The sequence below is a fragment of the Pistacia vera genome, unplaced genomic scaffold (genome assembly GCF_008641045.1).
Source record: "Pistacia vera cultivar Batoury unplaced genomic scaffold, PisVer_v2 Contig82, whole genome shotgun sequence".
NCBI lineage: Eukaryota > Viridiplantae > Streptophyta > Magnoliopsida > Sapindales > Anacardiaceae > Pistacia > Pistacia vera.
The window spans coordinates 201,124-220,288 of NW_022196690.1; the positions used below are offsets into that span (position 1 = coordinate 201,124).

At 35.1% G+C, this 19,165-nt stretch overlaps 1 protein-coding gene across 1 annotated transcript in view; it reads left to right on the top strand.

The window, feature by feature from the left end:
- LOC116117610 overlaps positions 1 to 19,165 on the top strand; it is a 56,658-nt gene that overhangs the window by 7,977 nt on the left and 29,516 nt on the right. The window contains exons 12-31 of the mRNA XM_031403630.1: positions 53 to 377; positions 471 to 575; positions 675 to 770; positions 1,441 to 1,508; positions 5,719 to 5,839; positions 5,918 to 6,115; positions 6,216 to 6,419; positions 6,560 to 6,669; positions 13,785 to 13,881; positions 13,993 to 14,091; positions 15,579 to 15,743; positions 15,830 to 15,904; positions 15,988 to 16,479; positions 16,557 to 16,898; positions 17,011 to 17,142; positions 17,358 to 17,471; positions 17,547 to 17,731; positions 17,821 to 17,929; positions 18,337 to 18,480; positions 18,563 to 18,850. Coding sequence (XP_031259490.1) covers positions 53 to 377; positions 471 to 575; positions 675 to 770; positions 1,441 to 1,508; positions 5,719 to 5,839; positions 5,918 to 6,115; positions 6,216 to 6,419; positions 6,560 to 6,669; positions 13,785 to 13,881; positions 13,993 to 14,091; positions 15,579 to 15,743; positions 15,830 to 15,904; positions 15,988 to 16,479; positions 16,557 to 16,898; positions 17,011 to 17,142; positions 17,358 to 17,471; positions 17,547 to 17,731; positions 17,821 to 17,929; positions 18,337 to 18,480; positions 18,563 to 18,850 — 3,469 coding nt within the window. The remainder of the gene's footprint in view (positions 1 to 52; positions 378 to 470; positions 576 to 674; positions 771 to 1,440; positions 1,509 to 5,718; positions 5,840 to 5,917; positions 6,116 to 6,215; positions 6,420 to 6,559; positions 6,670 to 13,784; positions 13,882 to 13,992; positions 14,092 to 15,578; positions 15,744 to 15,829; positions 15,905 to 15,987; positions 16,480 to 16,556; positions 16,899 to 17,010; positions 17,143 to 17,357; positions 17,472 to 17,546; positions 17,732 to 17,820; positions 17,930 to 18,336; positions 18,481 to 18,562; positions 18,851 to 19,165) is intronic.

Here is a 19,165-nt window from a genome sequence, read left to right on the forward strand (position 1 = left end):
ATATGTATTTGCTAATGCTATGGAGTTTTACATGATTTTGATTTATTTCCAGGAATAACCAATCCCCTGAAGATGAAAGTGAACCATTTCATTTCAGCGAGGAAGACTGGGCCCAGTTAAACAAAATCATAGGATATAAGGAGGTTGATGATGGACATTCATTGATAATTAATGAGAAGTTGGATACTCTGCATACTTCCCTAGAGATTCATATGAAACATAATGCTTCAAAGCTTTTGGATGGTGTTTTGGACTGTCTAGCTGAGTTATCATGTAAAGACCTGGACTGCTCCGTTAAACTTTATCCTGAGACACAAGTTTTTGACATGAAATTGGGGTCATATCAGCTGTCATCGCCAAATGGTCTTCTTGCTGAGGTCTGATTCAATATTTACTTTAAAGATTTTCATTCTCAATACATTTGTATACAACTCCAGTGGCATCCTAAAATTTTTCTGTAATCCATGTAGAGTGCGACAACTGCTGATTCTTTAGTTGGACTCTTCTGCTACAAGCCTTTTGATTCAAAAGTGGATTGGAGCTTGGCTGTTAAAGCTTCTCCATGTTATGTGACTGTATGCTTCTACCCTCTGATACTCTTGTGTTGGAGCTAGTATTAGAGAATCATGATTTTATACCTATGGTTATTAACTGATAATATGTCCTTTGGTCAGTATTTGAAGGATTCCATTGATGAAATGATCAAATTTTTTGAGAGCAATACTGCAGTTAGTCAAACCATAGCATTGGAAACTGCAGCTGCTGTGCAGGTTTTATTCTACTTGTGCCTATTCTTTGAGTTATGTTTGAATATTGGCATCAGGTGCTATCCATATTACCAAAATTGAGCATACATGTACTTGTAATCCTTTCATTTGAGATGATAGCTTGGATTCTAGATTCATTTGGGAATACACATGAATATAATTGTAATTGCAAAGTTGGGTAGTAAATGTTGGAAAAATGTTTAACAAAGAGTTTGAACCTTCAATCAAATGATTAAATCTTTAGAAAAAAAAAAAAGAAACGTATCTTTTCTTATTGCGAAAATTTACAATGTATAATTGGAGTTCCAATTATTTTAAGAAACTTGAATCATTCTAGAGTTATATAATCATATACAACTTCTATTCTCTTTACCATAATTTTCATTCTGTAAAAAGAATTTCTTAATTCAAGTTGTGAGATATGTATACTGCATTTGTAGCCTATTCCCCTGCACTGGAACAAATAAAAACAACTAGTTTGCAGTTGCAGGATATGTAACAATTAGTGCAATTTTGTTGAATCATAGAAAAAAAAAAAAAGTTTTTGAGGTCATCTCTTACTTTTGTTCATCATGTCTCACTTAAAGATCTTGGGTTCTCTATTTAGCAAGCATGGGTATCATTGGTCTATTTATTGAATGGTTTGCTGATGTTCTCTTTATTTGTATTTTAGATGACAATTGATGGAGTCAAGCGCACAGCTCAACAACAGGTGAACCGGGCTTTGAAGGATCATGCCAGGTTTCTTATTTTAATTTTGATTTTCTACTGGCGAAACTTATCAATTTGAGTTATGAAATTCAGTTGGTGTTCTGGATATGCGAGGTACTTACAGGTTTAGCAGTGGAATATGATGTCCTACTTCGTTGTGGTTTTGGATAATTTTGTTTGGTATTGTTAGTGGTTGAATACAATTGAGAAAAGTTGGTTTCCTTTTGCATTATTAATTCAGATTTATAGTACAATTTTTTAGGTTTATAGAGCCTTTCTAGAATCTACAATTAGATTCTATCAAGCTAATTGGGTATAAAAACAGAAAGTCAATACTTGTCTATTTACAAAATTACTTCCCTAGAAATTAGCTAAAGTAAATATAGGAGAAATGAAAAATCTAAGAAGGAAATAAATCATGCTAGCTACTCCAACTTCTCTATAATCCCTCTCAAGTTGGTTCAAAGATGTCTACAATTCTCAACTTGCCAATTTTGATTGAAATTGTTGTCTTTAAAGTCATTCAGTAAGTAGATTAGCTAATTGATTCTTTGACGAGACAAGCAATGTGCAAATAAGACCACTTTCTAACTTCTCCCGAATGAAAGGTTTGTCAATTTATACATGTTTTGCCCAATCGTGTTGTATGAGATTGGGTTGTGAGCAATATTAATGGTAGCTTTATTGACAAAATAGAGTTTTATAGGGCTATAATCTCTTACTTTAAGCTCCTTAAGTTGTGATCTTAGTGATATCAATCCAGAAATTCTTTTTGCTGTAGATCTGAAATTTGTCTTTACACTTGATCTAGCAACCGCATGTAGCTTTTTACTTCTCCATGTTATGAGATTGACACCAACAAACATACAATACCTTAGGGTACATCTTATAACAATTATTGAAACCGCCTGGTTCACATTGGTGCTTCTAAGTGGTTGTTCATAACAAACCTTCTCCAAGAGTCCTTTCAAAGTACCTTAAGATTATTTCAACTTTAAATTTTCTCATAAATACCCATTTACACCTGATTGCTTTATTTATTTATTTTTATTTTTTTTATATGATAGGAAACAAAAAGACATGTATTGATGATAAAAAATAGTTATAGAAATGGACTAGATGTCCACAATAAGACTCTAAAGAAGACACAAACTGTACAATATAGTTGTGAATCAATCTATACAAAAGCCTTAGGGAGAATTTAAATTATTTAATTGGTAACCTCATCTCAATTGAGTTAAATGAAGNGAATGAAAGGTTTGTCAATTTATACATGTTTTGCCCAATCGTGTTGTATGAGATTGGGTTGTGAGCAATATTAATGGTAGCTTTATTGACAAAATAGAGTTTTATAGGGCTATAATCTCTTACTTTAAGCTCCTTAAGTTGTGATCTTAGTGATATCAATCCAGAAATTCTTTTTGCTGTAGATCTGAAATTTGTCTTTACACTTGATCTAGCAACCGCATGTAGCTTTTTACTTCTCCATGTTATGAGATTGACACCAACAAACATACAATACCTTAGGGTACATCTTATAACAATTATTGAAACCGCCTGGTTCACATTGGTGCTCCTAAGTGGTTGTTCATAACAAACCTTCTCCAAGAGTCCTTCTTAAGTACCTTAAGATTATTTCAACTTTAAATTTTCTCATAAATACCCATTTACACCTGATTGCTTTATTTATTTTTTTTAATTTTTTTTATATTATAGGAAACAAAAAGACATGTATTGATGATAAAAAATAGTTATAGCAATGGACTAGATGTCCACAATAAGACTCTAAAGAAGACAAAAACTGTACAATATAGTTGTGAATCAATCTATACAAAAGCCTTAGGGAGAATTCAAATTATTTAATTGGTAACCTCATCTCAATTGAGTTAAATGAAGAAAAGTGAAGAATATTGAAACTCCTTAGAGACCATGGCCTAAAGAGATGCTAAAAATTTTATCCTTTCCCATATATAGCCAACTACTTCACCTAATTTTTCTTCAAATACGTGAGCATTCATCCTTTCAAAATTACCTAGAGGATTTGAAAAACAACACAACTCTATAGGGATGTGGCATTCTTTCCTTTCGGAAAGGCCAAAACCTTCCCCATGAGCAAATCACTTTAGTTTTTAGGGATGACCAGCTAATTTTGGTTTCCCTGCATTAATTAGTTCATAAACTTGTTGATACTTGACTATGCAAAGATAAATGGTAAGATTTTTTGGGAGCTTTTTTTTTACACAAAACACACCAAGATGGAGATGAGTGCAAGTTAGACAACTTTCTTTACACAATATTGGCTATATCTATTCTACCATGAGCCAGAGTCCAAGCAAAAACTTGAATTTTAGGTGGAGTTTTAGCCTTCCAAATCGAAATGAATTGCTTGAAAGTTTCATGATTACTTTCTCCACTTAAAATTCTAGCATAAGATTTAGGTGAGGAATTCCTAAAACTCTCAAGCTTCTATATTCTTGTTTCTTTTGTTTCATCAATGACAACTTGACCAAGAATTTGCTTCATTTCAGGTAGTCTTCTAAATTTTTTGTCAAAGTTGAAACACCAATTCCAGTGGAGATTAATGGAAGACGTATAGGTTTAGGAGTACCCACACTAGAAAGATTAGCAGTAAAGGACTTTGGAGGATGAATTAAATTGATAGGAAACAAATTAGAGATAAGTTGTTGACTACAAGAAGTACCACCTAAACCAAACTTGTCGAAAGGCTATTGGCACATAAATTGGCACATAAAGATCAGATGTAGGTTTTTGGATAGGAGAATTAATTAACTTGAATTTGTTAGTTTTAGTACATTCGGACAAAACGATTGGTCTTGAGGGAGATGTTTGACCATTCTATTTCTTCCGGAATGTAATAATAGCTATCTCTTTTCTTTATGATTCTTGTCCTCACAACTTTCTTTTCTTATATTTTCTTTAGCTGGCTCATCCTCACAAGTTTGGTTTTGTGTAGACATTGGTAAAGATAATGTTGGTGTACTCTCCCCCATATAGTTTTGGACCTTATTTTCTAATCGGTTTTGAGTAGACATAGGTATAGAAAATATAGGCACTGGAATCAGTAACAATGATCTAAGTTGATCTCTAACCTTAATCCCCCCCCGCGCGCGCGCGCGTATAGAAGCTAGTTTATTTTCAAAGTGGGTGATATCCATTGTTACAAACAATTTATGTGTAGCTATATGGAAATGCTTCTACCCTTTCTGTATGGGAGAGTACCCTAGGAAAGGTGATTTGATACATTTTAGATTTAATTTGCTTTTATTTTGGTTATAGTCATGGACAAAGGCAATGTATCTAAAAACTTTTGGTGGAAGAGAAACAAATAGAGATTTAGATGTGGGATACCATTCTTTTAGGCAATTTATAGGTGTTTCAAAATTTATAACCCAAGTTGGCATCCTATTGATTAAATAGGATGTTGTCAAAACAAACCTCTCCCCGATAATTTTTTGTTACCTATGATAATTGGGCCTAGCTAGAGGCCTAAAACTAACTCTCAATAGCTAGCTCAAAGGAAGAAGGTGCCCAACCATAACAACCCTCGAACAACTTCGCAATGTGGGGCAAATTCAACTTCAAACAAAGAAATAAATCGTGCTAACTGGTCCAGCTTTTCTACAAATACTATTTGGGCTTTAATGTATAAGCTTAAGTTTGTGGTCAAGTGGTTACTTAACATGGTATCAAAACCAGTTTAACAAAGTGGTCTTATATTTGAAACCTTTGATTGTGTTAATTGAATAATAGGTTGTTTTTGTGCTTTTGATTGTATTTAATGGTTGTCATTGTGTTTGGTCCATGAGTAAATTGCATGTGAGGGGGTGTTGAAACTTAAATACTACTAGTGGGTCCTAATCTATCAACTTAAGCTTTTAAGTCAAGTGGTAACTTATCAAATATTATGACAAATGGTTTTCTCAAATTCTGAGCTTAATTTCCATTTGCGAATAGCTTTATATAGATTCTTTCATAATGTTTATAATTTGAAATGGTGAAGACCATATAGAATACAAGTTTTCTGTTGATTCAATAGGGTAACAAGTGGACATTGTATAATTAAAATGTGTCTTTCTCCTTCGCCACGTGTCCAATATAAAGTGCTTGTCCATGCTGATTGTATGCAAATGATGAAGAAGATATCATGTGAATGAGCAAGGCTGGTAAATCTGTTATTACCATTAGGTGGTACCTTTGATCAAAATATACCTGGTTGTAGGTTTATGCTGAACTTGGACATTGCTGCTCCCAAGATTACAATTCCAACTGAATTTCGTCCAGATGACTCTCACTCATCAAAACTTATGCTTGACTTGGGAAACTTGGTAATCTGTTCACAGGTTAGTGCACAAACTTGATCTTGACTTTCTTCAAAATACGTATCTGAATTTCATGTAGGGAATGTCTGATGTTTCTAGGATGACTGTGAACGCAAATCTTCTAAGGAGCTGGATACGTATTTGCAATTTGATTTGGTTCTGAGTGATGTATCTGCTTTTCTGGTTGACGGTGACTGTCACTGGGATTGTAGCCAACCTTCTGCTTCTAACCTGAGGAGTGGTGCTAGTTTTTTACCTGTTATTGATAAGTGTGGGGTCATCTTAAAGCTTCAACAGGTAGAACCTTGGTCATTTAACCATTTATTTGTCATGTAGGTATATGTGGGTAAGTCTCTCTCGTTACATGACTAGTTAATCTTATTCATAAAATATGCAGATTAGGTTGGAGAACCCATCCTACCCTTCCACACGACTTGCTTTACGGCTGCCATCATTACAGATTCACTTTTCCCCAGCTAGGTATCATCGATTGATGCAAATAGTGAAAATATTCCAGGAAGAGGATAGTGAGAAGTTGGATCTTGTTCGCCCTTGGGAGCATGCTGATTTTGAAGGGTGGTTGTCTCTACTTACTTGGAAGGTTGCTTTCTCTCACCCTTCTATCTCACTTTTTCTTTGTGTTTGTGTGTTATTCAACATTGTGGCAATTTTCTAATATTCTAACTCATCAATTTTTCCTCTTTTTTTTTTTTTTTTTAATTTTTAATTTTAATATGATAGGGTGTGGGAAATAGGGAAGCTGTTTGGCAGCGGCGATACTTTTGCTTAGTTGGACCTTTTCTTTATGTACTAGAGAGCCCTGGTGCTAAATCTTATAAGCAATATCTCAGGTTCATACATCAACCTTTCCTAATTGAGTTATTATTTGTTGTGTCTCAATACAAAGTAATTCAGTAAATTGAACGAATGAAAATGCATTGTTAGAGCATCTCTAATGGTGCTCTTTATTTTGAAGAGTATCTTTCACAAAAATAAAGAGCATCTTCATTAATTTTAAAATATAAAGAACACAATTCTTATTCAAATCCAATAGACTCTTTAAATTTAATGAAGGTGCTCTTTATTTTTAAGAAAGAGACTTAATGGGAGAGAGAATTAATAAATAAAATGCATAAGAACTTGTAGTTTATTATTTAAAATTATGATAGAGAGTGAAATTTGACTCTCTAAATATGGAGAGCCAAGCCTACTCTCTAATTTATATTTTAAAAATAAAGAGTCTGTTGGATTCTTGTTTTTATGGATAAACTCTTTATAATAAAAAGTCCAGGTCATATAAAGAGTCATTTGGAGATGCTCTTAGTGGAATATAAATGTTGTTTTTAGAACATTAAATTGTATTGTTACAAACAGAGAACTGATCGTAATAATTTTCATATTGTATTGATAAATTATACATTAATATATAGGAAAATAAAGAATTAATCTAAGAAACAAATAATCTACTGTGGAAAATGAATAATCTAAGTTCCTATTTTACAGATTTGTTCTTAATAAATATTGATTACAATCCTAATATCCTATTATAGATTTATACACTCCTATTTTACAGATTTGTTCTTAATAAATATTGATTACAATCCTAATATCCTATTATAGATTTATACACTTAATCATGCAATATCTGTAAGATTTTGCATGATTATTTACAGCACTCCCCCTCAAGATGGAGCATAGAACCCCATTCAAAGCTTTAGTGAAAACATCTCTTAGTTGCTCTTCAGTCTTCACATATGCTGTAAAGATTAAGCCTTGCTGTATTTTCTCACGAATGAAATGACAGTCAATTTCAATGTGCTTAGTTCGTTCATGAAATACGCGATTAGAAGCAATATGAAGAGCGGCTTGGTTATCACACCACAATTTTGCTGGCAAAGAGGCCATAAGACCAACTTCAGTAAAAAATTGATATATCCATATTACTTCACACAGAGATTGGGCCATAGCTCTATATTCTGATTTTGCACTAGATCGGGACACTACAGTTTGCTTCTTACTTTTCCATGAGACCAAATTTCCACCAATAAAAACACAATAGCTCGTAGTGGATCTCCTATCTATCTTGGAACCTGCCCAATCTGCATCAGAGAAGCACTCAATATTATTATGTCCATGATTTTCGTACAAAATACCACGTCCTGGAGCTCCTTTCAGATAACACAGAATCTGTTCTAACGCTGTCCAATGGTCAACAGTAGGAGAAGACATGAATTGACTTACTACACTGACAGAGTACGCAATATCAGGACGAGTGACCGTTAGATAGTTCAACTTTCCAACCAATCTTCTGTACCTCTCAGGATCTTCAAATAGTTCACCATCTTTGGTAAGTTGCGAATTAGGAAACATTGGCGTACTACATGGCTTAGCACTCAATTTTCCTGTCTCAGTTAATAAGTCAAGTACATATTTTCTTTGAGAGAGGAAGATGCCTTTCTTGCTCCTTGTTACCTCAACCCCTAAGAAATACTTCAACACTCCTAAATCTTTTGTATGAAACTGAGTGTGAAGAAATGACTTAAGTAATGAAATCCCTGTAGTGTCACTCCCAGTGATGATAATGTCATCAACATATACAACAAGAAGAATAATGCCAACTGCCGATTGTTTGTAAAAGACTGAGTGATCAGACTTGCTCTTTGTCATTCCGAACTTTGCAACTACCTCACTAAACTTTCCAAACCAAGCACGTGGACTCTGTTTCAAACCATACAACGATTTGCGAAGATGACAAACTTTCCCATACTCCCCCTGAGCAACAAATCCAGGTGGTTGCTCCATATAGACTTCTTCCTGAAGGTCACTATGTAAAAAGGCATTTTTTATGTTCAACTGATGTAATGGTCAAGAATGAGTAGCCGCCATAGAGATAAATAAGGGAACAGAAGTCAATTTAGCCACAGGGGAAAAAGTGTCAGAATAATCCACTCCATAAGTTTGAGCATAGCCTTTAGATACAAGACGAGCTTTAAGCCTAGCCACTGACCCATCAGGATTTACTTTAACAGCAAACACCCATTTACATCCAATAGGCTTCTTTCCAATAGGTAAGTCAACCAAGTTCCAAGTACCATTAACATCTAAAGCATTCATCTCTTTTATCATAGCATCACGCCAACTAGGATGAGATAAGGCTTCATGAACAGTTGTAGGAAGGGAGACAGAGTCTAGTGATGCCACAAAAGAATAAGAAGAAGATGATAGGTGATCATAAGAAACAAATGAAGAGATAGGATAAGTACACTATCGTTTACCTTTCCGAAGAGCAATAAGAAGATCAAGATCACTCAAGGGTGGATCCAACGACGAAGAGTCTTGGGTACGACATGAAGTCTGAGTGTCTTCTTGACAAGGAACACAGGTATCGGGATCACTGGAGACTGGGTCTAATGACAAAGGGACTGGGACAGGAGGTTCCTGTCGACGAGAATAGATAATGCGAATTGGAGGTAGTGGACGGACATGTGGTGGTGCCAGAGGAGGAACAGTAGGTGGGGAAGCCTTAGTTGTGGGAGTAGCCGGTAGGGATGTGGCAGTATAGATTAGCAAGTCATCGTCCTCCCCCTGACGTGTATAGGTAGACAAAGTAGGAAAAAAAAGGGGTGTTTTCTAAGAAAGTAACATCAGGTGACACCAGATATCTATTAAGACTAGGACAATAACATCGATATCCCTTCTGAAGGCGAGAGTAACCTAGAAAAACACATTTAAGAGATTTGGGATCTAACTTGGTTGCCTGGGGTCGAACATCATGAACAAAACAAGTACTATCAAATATCTTTGGGGCAATAGAAAACAATGGCTTAGACGAGAAGAGAACACTGTAAGGAGTAGAACCATTCAGAATAGAGGAAGGCATGCGGTTAATTAGAAAACAGGCCGTGGAAATTGCATCGACCCAAAACTGTTTAGGAACTTGCATTTGAAATAATAGGGTTCGAGCGGCTTCAAGAAGGTGCCTATTTTTCCTCTCAGCTACTTCATTTTGGGACGGTGTTACAACACAAGAGGATTGATGAAGAATGCTATGCTGACTCATAGGGGTGTTCGGTTTCGGGTACCCTGCACTTTTTGCAGGAACCGGAACCGATGGTTCCTTGAAATTTGGAACCGGAACCGGAATCGGAACCGTCGGTTCCGGTTCCTAGGTACCCAGAACTAGAACCTGTAACAACGGTTTCGGTTCCGGTTCTGGTTTTGGGTACCCTGTAAAATTACAATGACCCCCCAAAAGTTCTTAAAATGGCAAAAAAAACCCTTAAAAACTTGCAAATACCCCCCCACCTGGCACTTGTTAACAAAGATAAAATTACAAATTATAAATTCAAAATTACAAACTCCATTACTTTGTAAAGGTAGATTCTCAAAAGTCAAACCAACTTACTTTAAATGTTATGAAATATAAATATAAATGTATTCACATTACTTTTTCTACAAAGGTTTTTATTAACCCCCCTAATCTTTAATTTTATTTTATATTAGTCTTGGTTCTTGGTTTCTGGTTCCGGTTCCTAACTATAGGAACCAGAACCGGAATCGGAATCGGAATCGGATAGTAATGGTTCCAAAAATTTGGAACTGGAACCTACCCATTGACTACTGGTTTTGGGTAGGAACAATTTTTGGAACCGGAACCTACCCATTGACTACTGGTTCTGGGTAGGAACTGGAACCAAACCCAGGGTTGCCGTCGGTTCCGGTTCCAACTGGTTCTTTTGAACACCCCTACTGACTCATATAAGACTGAAAAGAACTTGAAAAATATTCTTTGGCGTTATCGCTTCTTAATGTCTGGACAGAAGTATTAAATTGTGTTTTAACTTCAGCACAAAAGGCACAAAAATGAGAAAACAACTCAGAACGATTTTTCATTAAATAAAATCAAGTTACACGAGGGTTGTCATTAACAAAGGTAACAAAATATTTACATCCAGGTTTAGACATAATAGAACACGGACCTCAAACATATGAATGAACTAATTCAAAAGGGACACTAGCCTGTTTATTGACTCCTGGACTCGAAGAAAGACGGTGGTGTTTGGCAAATTGACATGATTCACAATCTAACGAAGATAATTTATTAAACTGAGGACATAGTTTCTTTAACAATGGTAAAGAAGGATGTCCTAACCGATAATGCACCTCAAAAGGGGTTGAAATACTGGAACATGTAATGGTTCTGGGCACCTGTGTGTCAAGGATGTAAAGCCTTCCAGATTCATGTCCTTTACCAATAATCTGCTTCGTCGTAAGATCCTGAAATAGGCAATGATCAAGGAAAAATGAGATGCAACATTTAAGAGCACGAGTGACTTTACTCACAGAAATTAAATTAAAAGCGAACTGTGGTAGACTCAATACGAAGGATAGGGAAATTAACGGAGTAGGGTTAATAGACCCAAACCCAAGAACACAAGAAGTTGACCTATCAGTTAAAGTAACATTAGACGGGGAATTATGTGACTGATATGATGAAAAGAGACTAGGATTACCTGTCATATGATCTGTGGCACCAAAATCAATGACCCATTTGGAGGATGAGGAAATAAGACATGTATTTGGTTTACCTGACTCGGCGAGAGTAGTGATGGAAGTAGATGAGGACTTCAATGATTCTTGATACTGAGAAAACTTGGCAAACTGATCAGCTGAAATCATAACCTTCTTCTCAGAAGTGTCAGTAGCGGCAACATGAGCTGACTGAGGTTTCTAGGCCTTATTTTGCAACTTTCTACATGTGCGCTTTGTATGACCGGGTTCATGACAATAGTAGCACACAATCCCTCCTGACTCTTGACTTCGATTCTCACGATAATTCGAACCCTCTCCTCTATTATTGCTCCTGTTAAATGAACGTCCGGTGTCATGATTCTGACTTACAAGAGCACTACTTGATTGAACAGATGGAGTGCTTTCTGTACGAAGAACCTTAGTAAATATGTCTTGGAGGGAGGTGATTTTAGAACTAGCAAGAACCTGAGATTTAGCAGATTCAAACTCAGAAGGGAGTCCAGCTAGGAAACTCATAGTCGCCATTTTCTCTCGTTGAGCTTGTTGAACTTTCACATCAGCACTCACCGGTAGAAGAATGTTAAGTTCTTCATATATCCTTTTAAAATCCATAAAATAAGAAGTAAGAGACCTATCTTGTTTCTCAGCTCGATAAAAAGCTTTGCATACATAAAAAATACGAGAAACATTCCCTTTCCTAGAATACAAAAAATCTAGATAGTCCATTAATTCCTTCACATATTCACAATGATTAATTAAACTAAGTACCTCATTGTTGATGGAGTTCCGTATCTGCAAGAACAACCGGGCATTCTCTCTCAACCATGTTTGCTTTGAATCGTCTTCAGACGAATCTTTAGTGAGATGATCATCTTTACCAATGTTTCGCAGATAAAGACGAATTGTCTTACTCCAATCAAAATAGTTATTAGACCCATTAAGCTTATGTTCCGTAATTTTTGACATTATAAGAACTATATCAATTATAGATTTATCAGTCATGGTAAGAAGACGAAAATAGCCAACAAAAACTCTTCAAAGATCGAACTCTATACCAATAGAAACCAACAAAACTGATACCAACAGAAACCAACAAAATTGTTTGACCTGGCTGAGATACTAAAGAACTAATCACACAGAATTACCAGAAATAACAAGACGAAGTTGAGAAGGGTGATCGGAGCGCTTTCCTCCGTCACACGCGCCGACGCGTAGATACTGACGTAGATGAAAAAATTAGCGCGTGAGACTCATGCGCTACTCCTCCGGTGACCGGAATTCAGGGAATGGTCGATTAGCAGAAGAGGCTTCTTCCTAGGCAGGTGGTGAGAAAAAATGGCCATTCTCCAGGGTGACTCACAAATAATGCTTACTTGGGCAGAAAAGAAAAAAAAAAAAAAAACAACCTAGAATTGCTCTGATACCATGTTACAAACAGAGAACTGATTGTAATAATTTTCATATTGTATTGACAAATTATACATCAATATATAGGAAAATAAAGAACTAATCTAGGAAATAAATAATCTAATCTAGGAAATAAATAATCTAACTTCTTATTTTACAGATTTGTTCCTAATATGTATTGATTACAATCCTAATATTCTATTATAGATTTATACACTTAATCATGCAATATCTGTAAGATTTTGCATGATTATCTACAACATGTATTATTTTTAATATTGTTGGTAAAGTTTTTTTTTTTAATTTTTAATTTTTTCTATTTCTGGTTTTAGATATTATATTTTATTTTCCATGCTCACTTGTTGATTGTCTTGAGTAGCTTCTTGAGTAATATGTGTTTGGTTGTTTATATAATTTATTTTTGTGTTAAAAAACTCATCTTTTAAACAAAGAGCACGAAATTTAAACAGACAATACTGGCTCTGAAAATAATAATAATTTAAAAAAAAAAAAACTTGCAAGGAGATGAAAGCAAGAAAGTTTATGTGGTGAGAATAGGATGTTAAGGATTTAACGTGCTAAATTGTTAGACATTGATATTCCTAAGAAAAAAAAAACTGTATTAGTTCCCCATGCTCATTTTTTTATTGTCTCGACTATCTTCTCCAGTAATAAGTGTTTGGTTGTTTGTAGAATTTCTTATTGTGTTTAGAAACTTATCTTTGAAACAAAGAATGCTAATTGTAAACTGGTAATACTGGCACTGAAATGAAATAAAAAACTTTGGTTGGATGAAAACAAGTAAGTTTATGAAGTGAGAATAGGAGTTCAAGGATATTTATGTGCTTAAATGTTAGATTTTGATGTTGTCTAAAAAAAAGTCTTATATATGTGTATATGTGTGTGTGTGTGTATTATAAAATTGGAATTCCTCCGTCTGAATAAACAGTATTACTTGTTAACCTGCTGCATAATGTTTTTATTCATATTTGATGTCATTAATTATATGTACTTGCTTTCTCTGTAGCTTACGAGGGAAACACATATATCAGGTTCCCGCAGGGTTGGTTGGTGATGTGGATTATGTATTAGCTGTTTGTGATCCTGCACGATCCAATAACAAGGTTTAGTTATCCAGTGTTTCTCTGATATGAAGATTCGAGGATCAAGTTAGATGCCATTTAAATTTGAGGAGCTATGCTGAATAACATGTTATGGTTATTGTTTGTCATTAGGTTGTGGAAGATGTAAATGCTCTAATACTGCGGTGCGATTCTAATGATTCAAGAAAAACTTGGAAAAATCGACTGCAAGGGGCTATATATAGTGCTTCGGTACATTCTTCTTGGAGCTTAATTTGTCTTTACATTTATTTTGATTTTGAACAATTCCCATTGCTGTAGTTTTCTGTAGTATGTCAATATTCTCAACTCAAGGCTATTTGATGGGTAAAACATGAGATGTGTCTTCTCATATGGACTTGCTCTGTTCTAGGTTTAAAAGGGTTAATATTACTTTTTGTTTAATGTTAAGTGATTGCTTTTTATTTTTCTTCTTCTCCCTTCATTCTTAGTTTTGGCTCCTCTTTGTTGTGTTTTTTATTTTTTATCTTTTAAATGTGGGAAGTCTTTAGGAGGTTTCCTATATTTTCATTTTTTTCTTTATGGAATATATTGCAGTTAGACTATGTTTTCTGATGGAGGTTTTTTATTCCAATTTGGGATTATTAAATCATATAATGTTCTTTTATAATATTCCTCTTAAGGTGAAGAAGCATTCTCTGCATATGTGACCTGGTCATGTGGTTTGCTTTTAATTGCAAACTGGAACTGATAAATATTGTTTGGTTCTCAATATCTGTACCTTTAATCAGCATCTATGTAAAAAAGGATCGATAAAAGCCAGATTTGCAGAAATATGTCTAACGTAATGTAGAGCTTTGAACCGTTACTTTTTTGGTTGCTGATTTCCAAGTGAGCCTACGAACTTCTTGTCTAGTGCCTTCTGTAAGGATTTGATAAGTAATTTTGAAGGGTGAAGCACTTTAGAAGTGGTTCACGTTTGATGATAGACAGTTAATTTTTAAAATTAATTGAATGCTTTTACAAGATAGTCTCCTATCTTGTTGTTCCCCAATTTTTGATAAACTCATATTCAAGATAGAAGAATATACAAGTAACCAAGTTGCTACAAAAGCTGGCAAAAATATGCTGCAGCATATTGGAAAACAAGAGAAGAAAAATATAAAGAAACAGGTCCAGAGCAGTTCATCTTTAGAATTTGCTTTTTCTTTTTCACCTTATAGTGAGAAATCTCTGTACCTTTCCTATCTATTCAGAGAGTTATAAACTGGAGGTTGCTTTCGAACCCTACAACCTTGGTATTTAGGGAACCTGTATGATACATTATCCGAAGTGGTCTGAGGGTGGTTGAACCCTTGACTTCTTGGTTGAAACCAAAGGCCTTAACCAGCAAGCCCAAACCTTGGGTTCACTTTAAAGACTCTGCTAATATATTAAATCTTTTGAAGGTGTAAAGATAATGGATATATGAATAGACTGCTTTGCTTTGTGTAAGAATGGTGACCAGAAGTTCTGCATTATGTGCTTTTACCTATAGTTTCTGCAACCTGCATTAAATATTTTACTTCTTGGCTGACAAATGGCTCTATGACTCTGTGTTTTGAACTGAGATAGTGTAATACAAGGAATATTGATGTGAAGGTTACCGTTTATCTAATTGAAGATCTTTACTTCTATCAATTAATTGTTCTAATAGTATAGAATTAGAGCATAAATTCTCATACTTATTTTCTGTGCAGGGTGCTGCTCCTATCACTAGTCTGTCTGAAACTTCATCAGATTCTGAGAACTCAGAGACAGAACTGAGTGACAACCATGATGCAATTGGGATCTCAAAGATAGAGAAGGTGTTTATTACTGGTGCTCTTGATGAACTAAAGATCTGCTTCAATTATAGCCATCAGGTAGCCTGGTATATATTTTTATGTCCTAGAGTTACCTCTCAGTAAAACTTGCTTAGAAATCTGAAGAGTGTGTTACTTTTCACTAGCATGATCATAGTTTCGTGAAGGTTCTTCTTGCTGAAGAGACTCGACTATTTGAATTTCGAGCGATAGGTGGTCAGGTAAAGATTGGTAATCGATTATGTTTATGTGAATGGATATTTTTATGTTTCTCTCTTTAACATATTTACTTCCATGAAAACAGGTTCAACTTTCAATAAGAGGAAATGACATGTTTGTTGGTACTGTTTTGAAATCTTTGGAGATTGAAGATTTAGTTTGCTTTAGTGGAGCATCTCAGCCCTTTTACCTGGCAAGATCATTCATTGGGAGCTCAGATGCACATGTATCCTTTGATGACACAAAGTTTCAGAATTTTGACAATAGTAATCCTACTCCAAGTGAAGGAGATGATAAATTCTATGAGGCACCTGAAAATTTGCTTGATTCTGCAGATCTCACATTGCCATCACCACAAAACTTATCCAAATACCCAAGTTTCCAAAATTTGCCACCATCTGAAAGCTTATCATTTAAGACACCTAGTTTTAGACGTATTGCTGGTTTACTCCCCGATGATGCCCTTCAAAATAGGATGGAAGACACTGAACAAACAGAAACATTGGATACTTTTGTGAAAGCTCAAATTGTTATCTATGACCATAATTCTCCTCTATACGATAATATTGATAAAAGGGTGGGTATTATCCTGTTTTTGGAATTCCGCTTTCATTTATCTTCTTATATGACAAGTGATTTCATAAATTGTTTCAGGTGACAGTGAGTCTAGCTACCTTATCATTCTTCTGTCGTAGACCTACAATTCTTGCAATTATGGAATTTGTTAATGCTATCAATATTAAAGATGAAAGCTGCGAATCTTTCAGTGATAATTCTTTGACAGCTGTTGATAATTCTTCTAAAGAAGATGTTGTTGTGGATCAACAGTTGATGGCTATTGAGGAGCCTGTTGTTAAAAGTCTGCTTGGAAGGGGGAAATCCAGGGTTATTTTTAATTTAACATTAAATATGGCCCGTGCTCAAATTGTTCTGATGAATGAAAATGAAACTAAGCTTGCTACTTTGTCACAGGATAATCTGCTTACTGATATTAAGGTCTTTTTCCCCTTTATCTCTTCTATACTTGTTCTCATTAAAGTCAGTTTTCCTGTTTCAAAAACATGATGTCTATTTTCTTCGTGCTTATCAACTTCCTTTTATTTGTAAGGTGTTCCCATCCTCTTTCAGTATAAAGGCTTCCCTGGGAAATCTGAAAATAAGTGATGACAGTCTTCCTGACAGCCATATGTATTTCTGGATATGTGATATGAGAAATCCAGGAGGCAGTTCATTTGTTGAGGTACTTCATGTGGCTGCAGTTTTTTGTTTCCAATTTTGAATGTGCTACCACTATCTGCTGGTCACTTTTTTATAATGAGTAGTGTTTAAGCAGCCTTGAATCTTGTGAGGCTTTGTATTCATAATAAATTTTTTGTTATTTTTATTTATCTATTTATTTATTTTTTGTGCAATCATGTTTGTTTTTATGAACATTTCTTATGATTATTTTTGCAGTTGGTTTTTACTTCATTTAGTATTGATGATGAAGACTATAAAGGTTACGAGTATTGCCTTTTTGGGCAGCTTTCAGAAGTACGCGTTGTTTATTTGAATCGCTTTGTCCAGGAGGTAACCAAACCTTAAATACTTAATCATCAATCAGAATTTGTTTTGTTTCTCATATGTCTGAACTCTGATATGCAGGTTGTTAGTTACTTTATGGGTCTTGTTCCCAACAGTTCAAAGGGTGTTGTCAAATTAAAGGATCAGTTCACAAATTCAGAGAAATGGTTTACAACTAGTGAAATTGAAGGATCACCTGCTATGAAGTTGGATCTATCACTTAGAAAGCCAATAATTTTAATGCCTCGGAGAACAGACAGCCTTGAGTATGCTTATTGCACATAATTTCATTTCATAATTAGTCCCTTAATCACCTGAGATATTTAATCTACTTGTTTGACTTTTGCTTTGACAGTTACTTGAAGCTTGATGTGGTTCATATAACAGTTCAAAACACCTTTCAGTGGTTGTCTGGCAGTAAAAGTGACCTGAATGCTGTTCATTTGGAAATATTGACAATTCTGGTGAGAATCATTGCTCGGCTGCCTGCCGTATGATTAATTACTAGGCGGATTCAGAATTTGGTTATAATTGGCTTGACCCCTAGACTCATCTTTGTTTTTCATTTGGGAGAACTGGTGGAAGCTTTTCTGTACTGATAGTGTACTGATTTAGGATGCTGAGCTTGACAATGTTTACTATCAAAAAAATGGTTTGACCCGATGTTTTTCTTATGTTGTTATTAAGATAGTGAAAACATTATCTACTTGAAGTCTAAGTCTTGGGTAGAATTGGTGGGCTTTCTTATGCCCGTGAGCTTTCAACATCATTTCTGAAAACAATTTTTTTTCCCCAATAATTCATTTCTTGATTACCATTTCTGCTTTACTTCCTTTACAATTTGCTTCTTAACTTCCTCTTATGGATATAGGTTGAGGACATCAATCTAAATGTTGGTACTGGATCGGAATTAGGTGAAAGCATAATTCAAGATGTGAAAGGGGTCTCTATTGTTATTCAGAGGTCACTTAGAGATTTGTTGCATCAATTACCAAGTACTGAAGCTGTAATCAAGGTATGGCGTTGCATTTTGTTTAGAGCTTATGTCTCAAGTGAAAGGCATTTAGGTGTGTTTATTTCTCACTGGGAATTTTCAGGTAGAGGAACTGAAAGCAGCTCTGTCGAACCAGGAATACCAGATAATTACTGAATGTGCTCTGTCCAATATTTCTGAGATTCCTCATAATGTGCCCCTGTTGAAAAATAATTCTCTGGTATCTTCAGAAGATGTTATAGAATCTGTTGTACCTCAAGTTCCATCTGTTGAACCTGAAACCCCAGAGAGAGATATCTGGATTGCCATAAGAGTCTCTGTTGTCATTAATATGGTTGAATTGTGCTTACATTCTGGGGTAGCAGGAGATGCATCTTTGGCCTCTGTGCAGGTAATTTATTTACCTGTGTATGCACTTGGTTTATCCAGTCTTTCTTTGAGGAATGCAGGTGCGGTAATTCTTAATGGTTGGGTGGAGTGGTTAAGACTTTTGGTAATACAGCCAAGGGCCCCCTTAGATGCTACTTGGGACAGTAAATTCCACAAGTTTCTTGATTACTGAGATTGTAGGGTCTAATAGTTGTCTTGAGCTTTAAACTCAGTGAATTTGTTTGAGAAGTATTATGAAGTTCGATGTATGGTTTGTTACTTTGTCACTAGAAGTTCTATGCATTTGTATCTTGGGATAGTGCACGACTTCAATTCA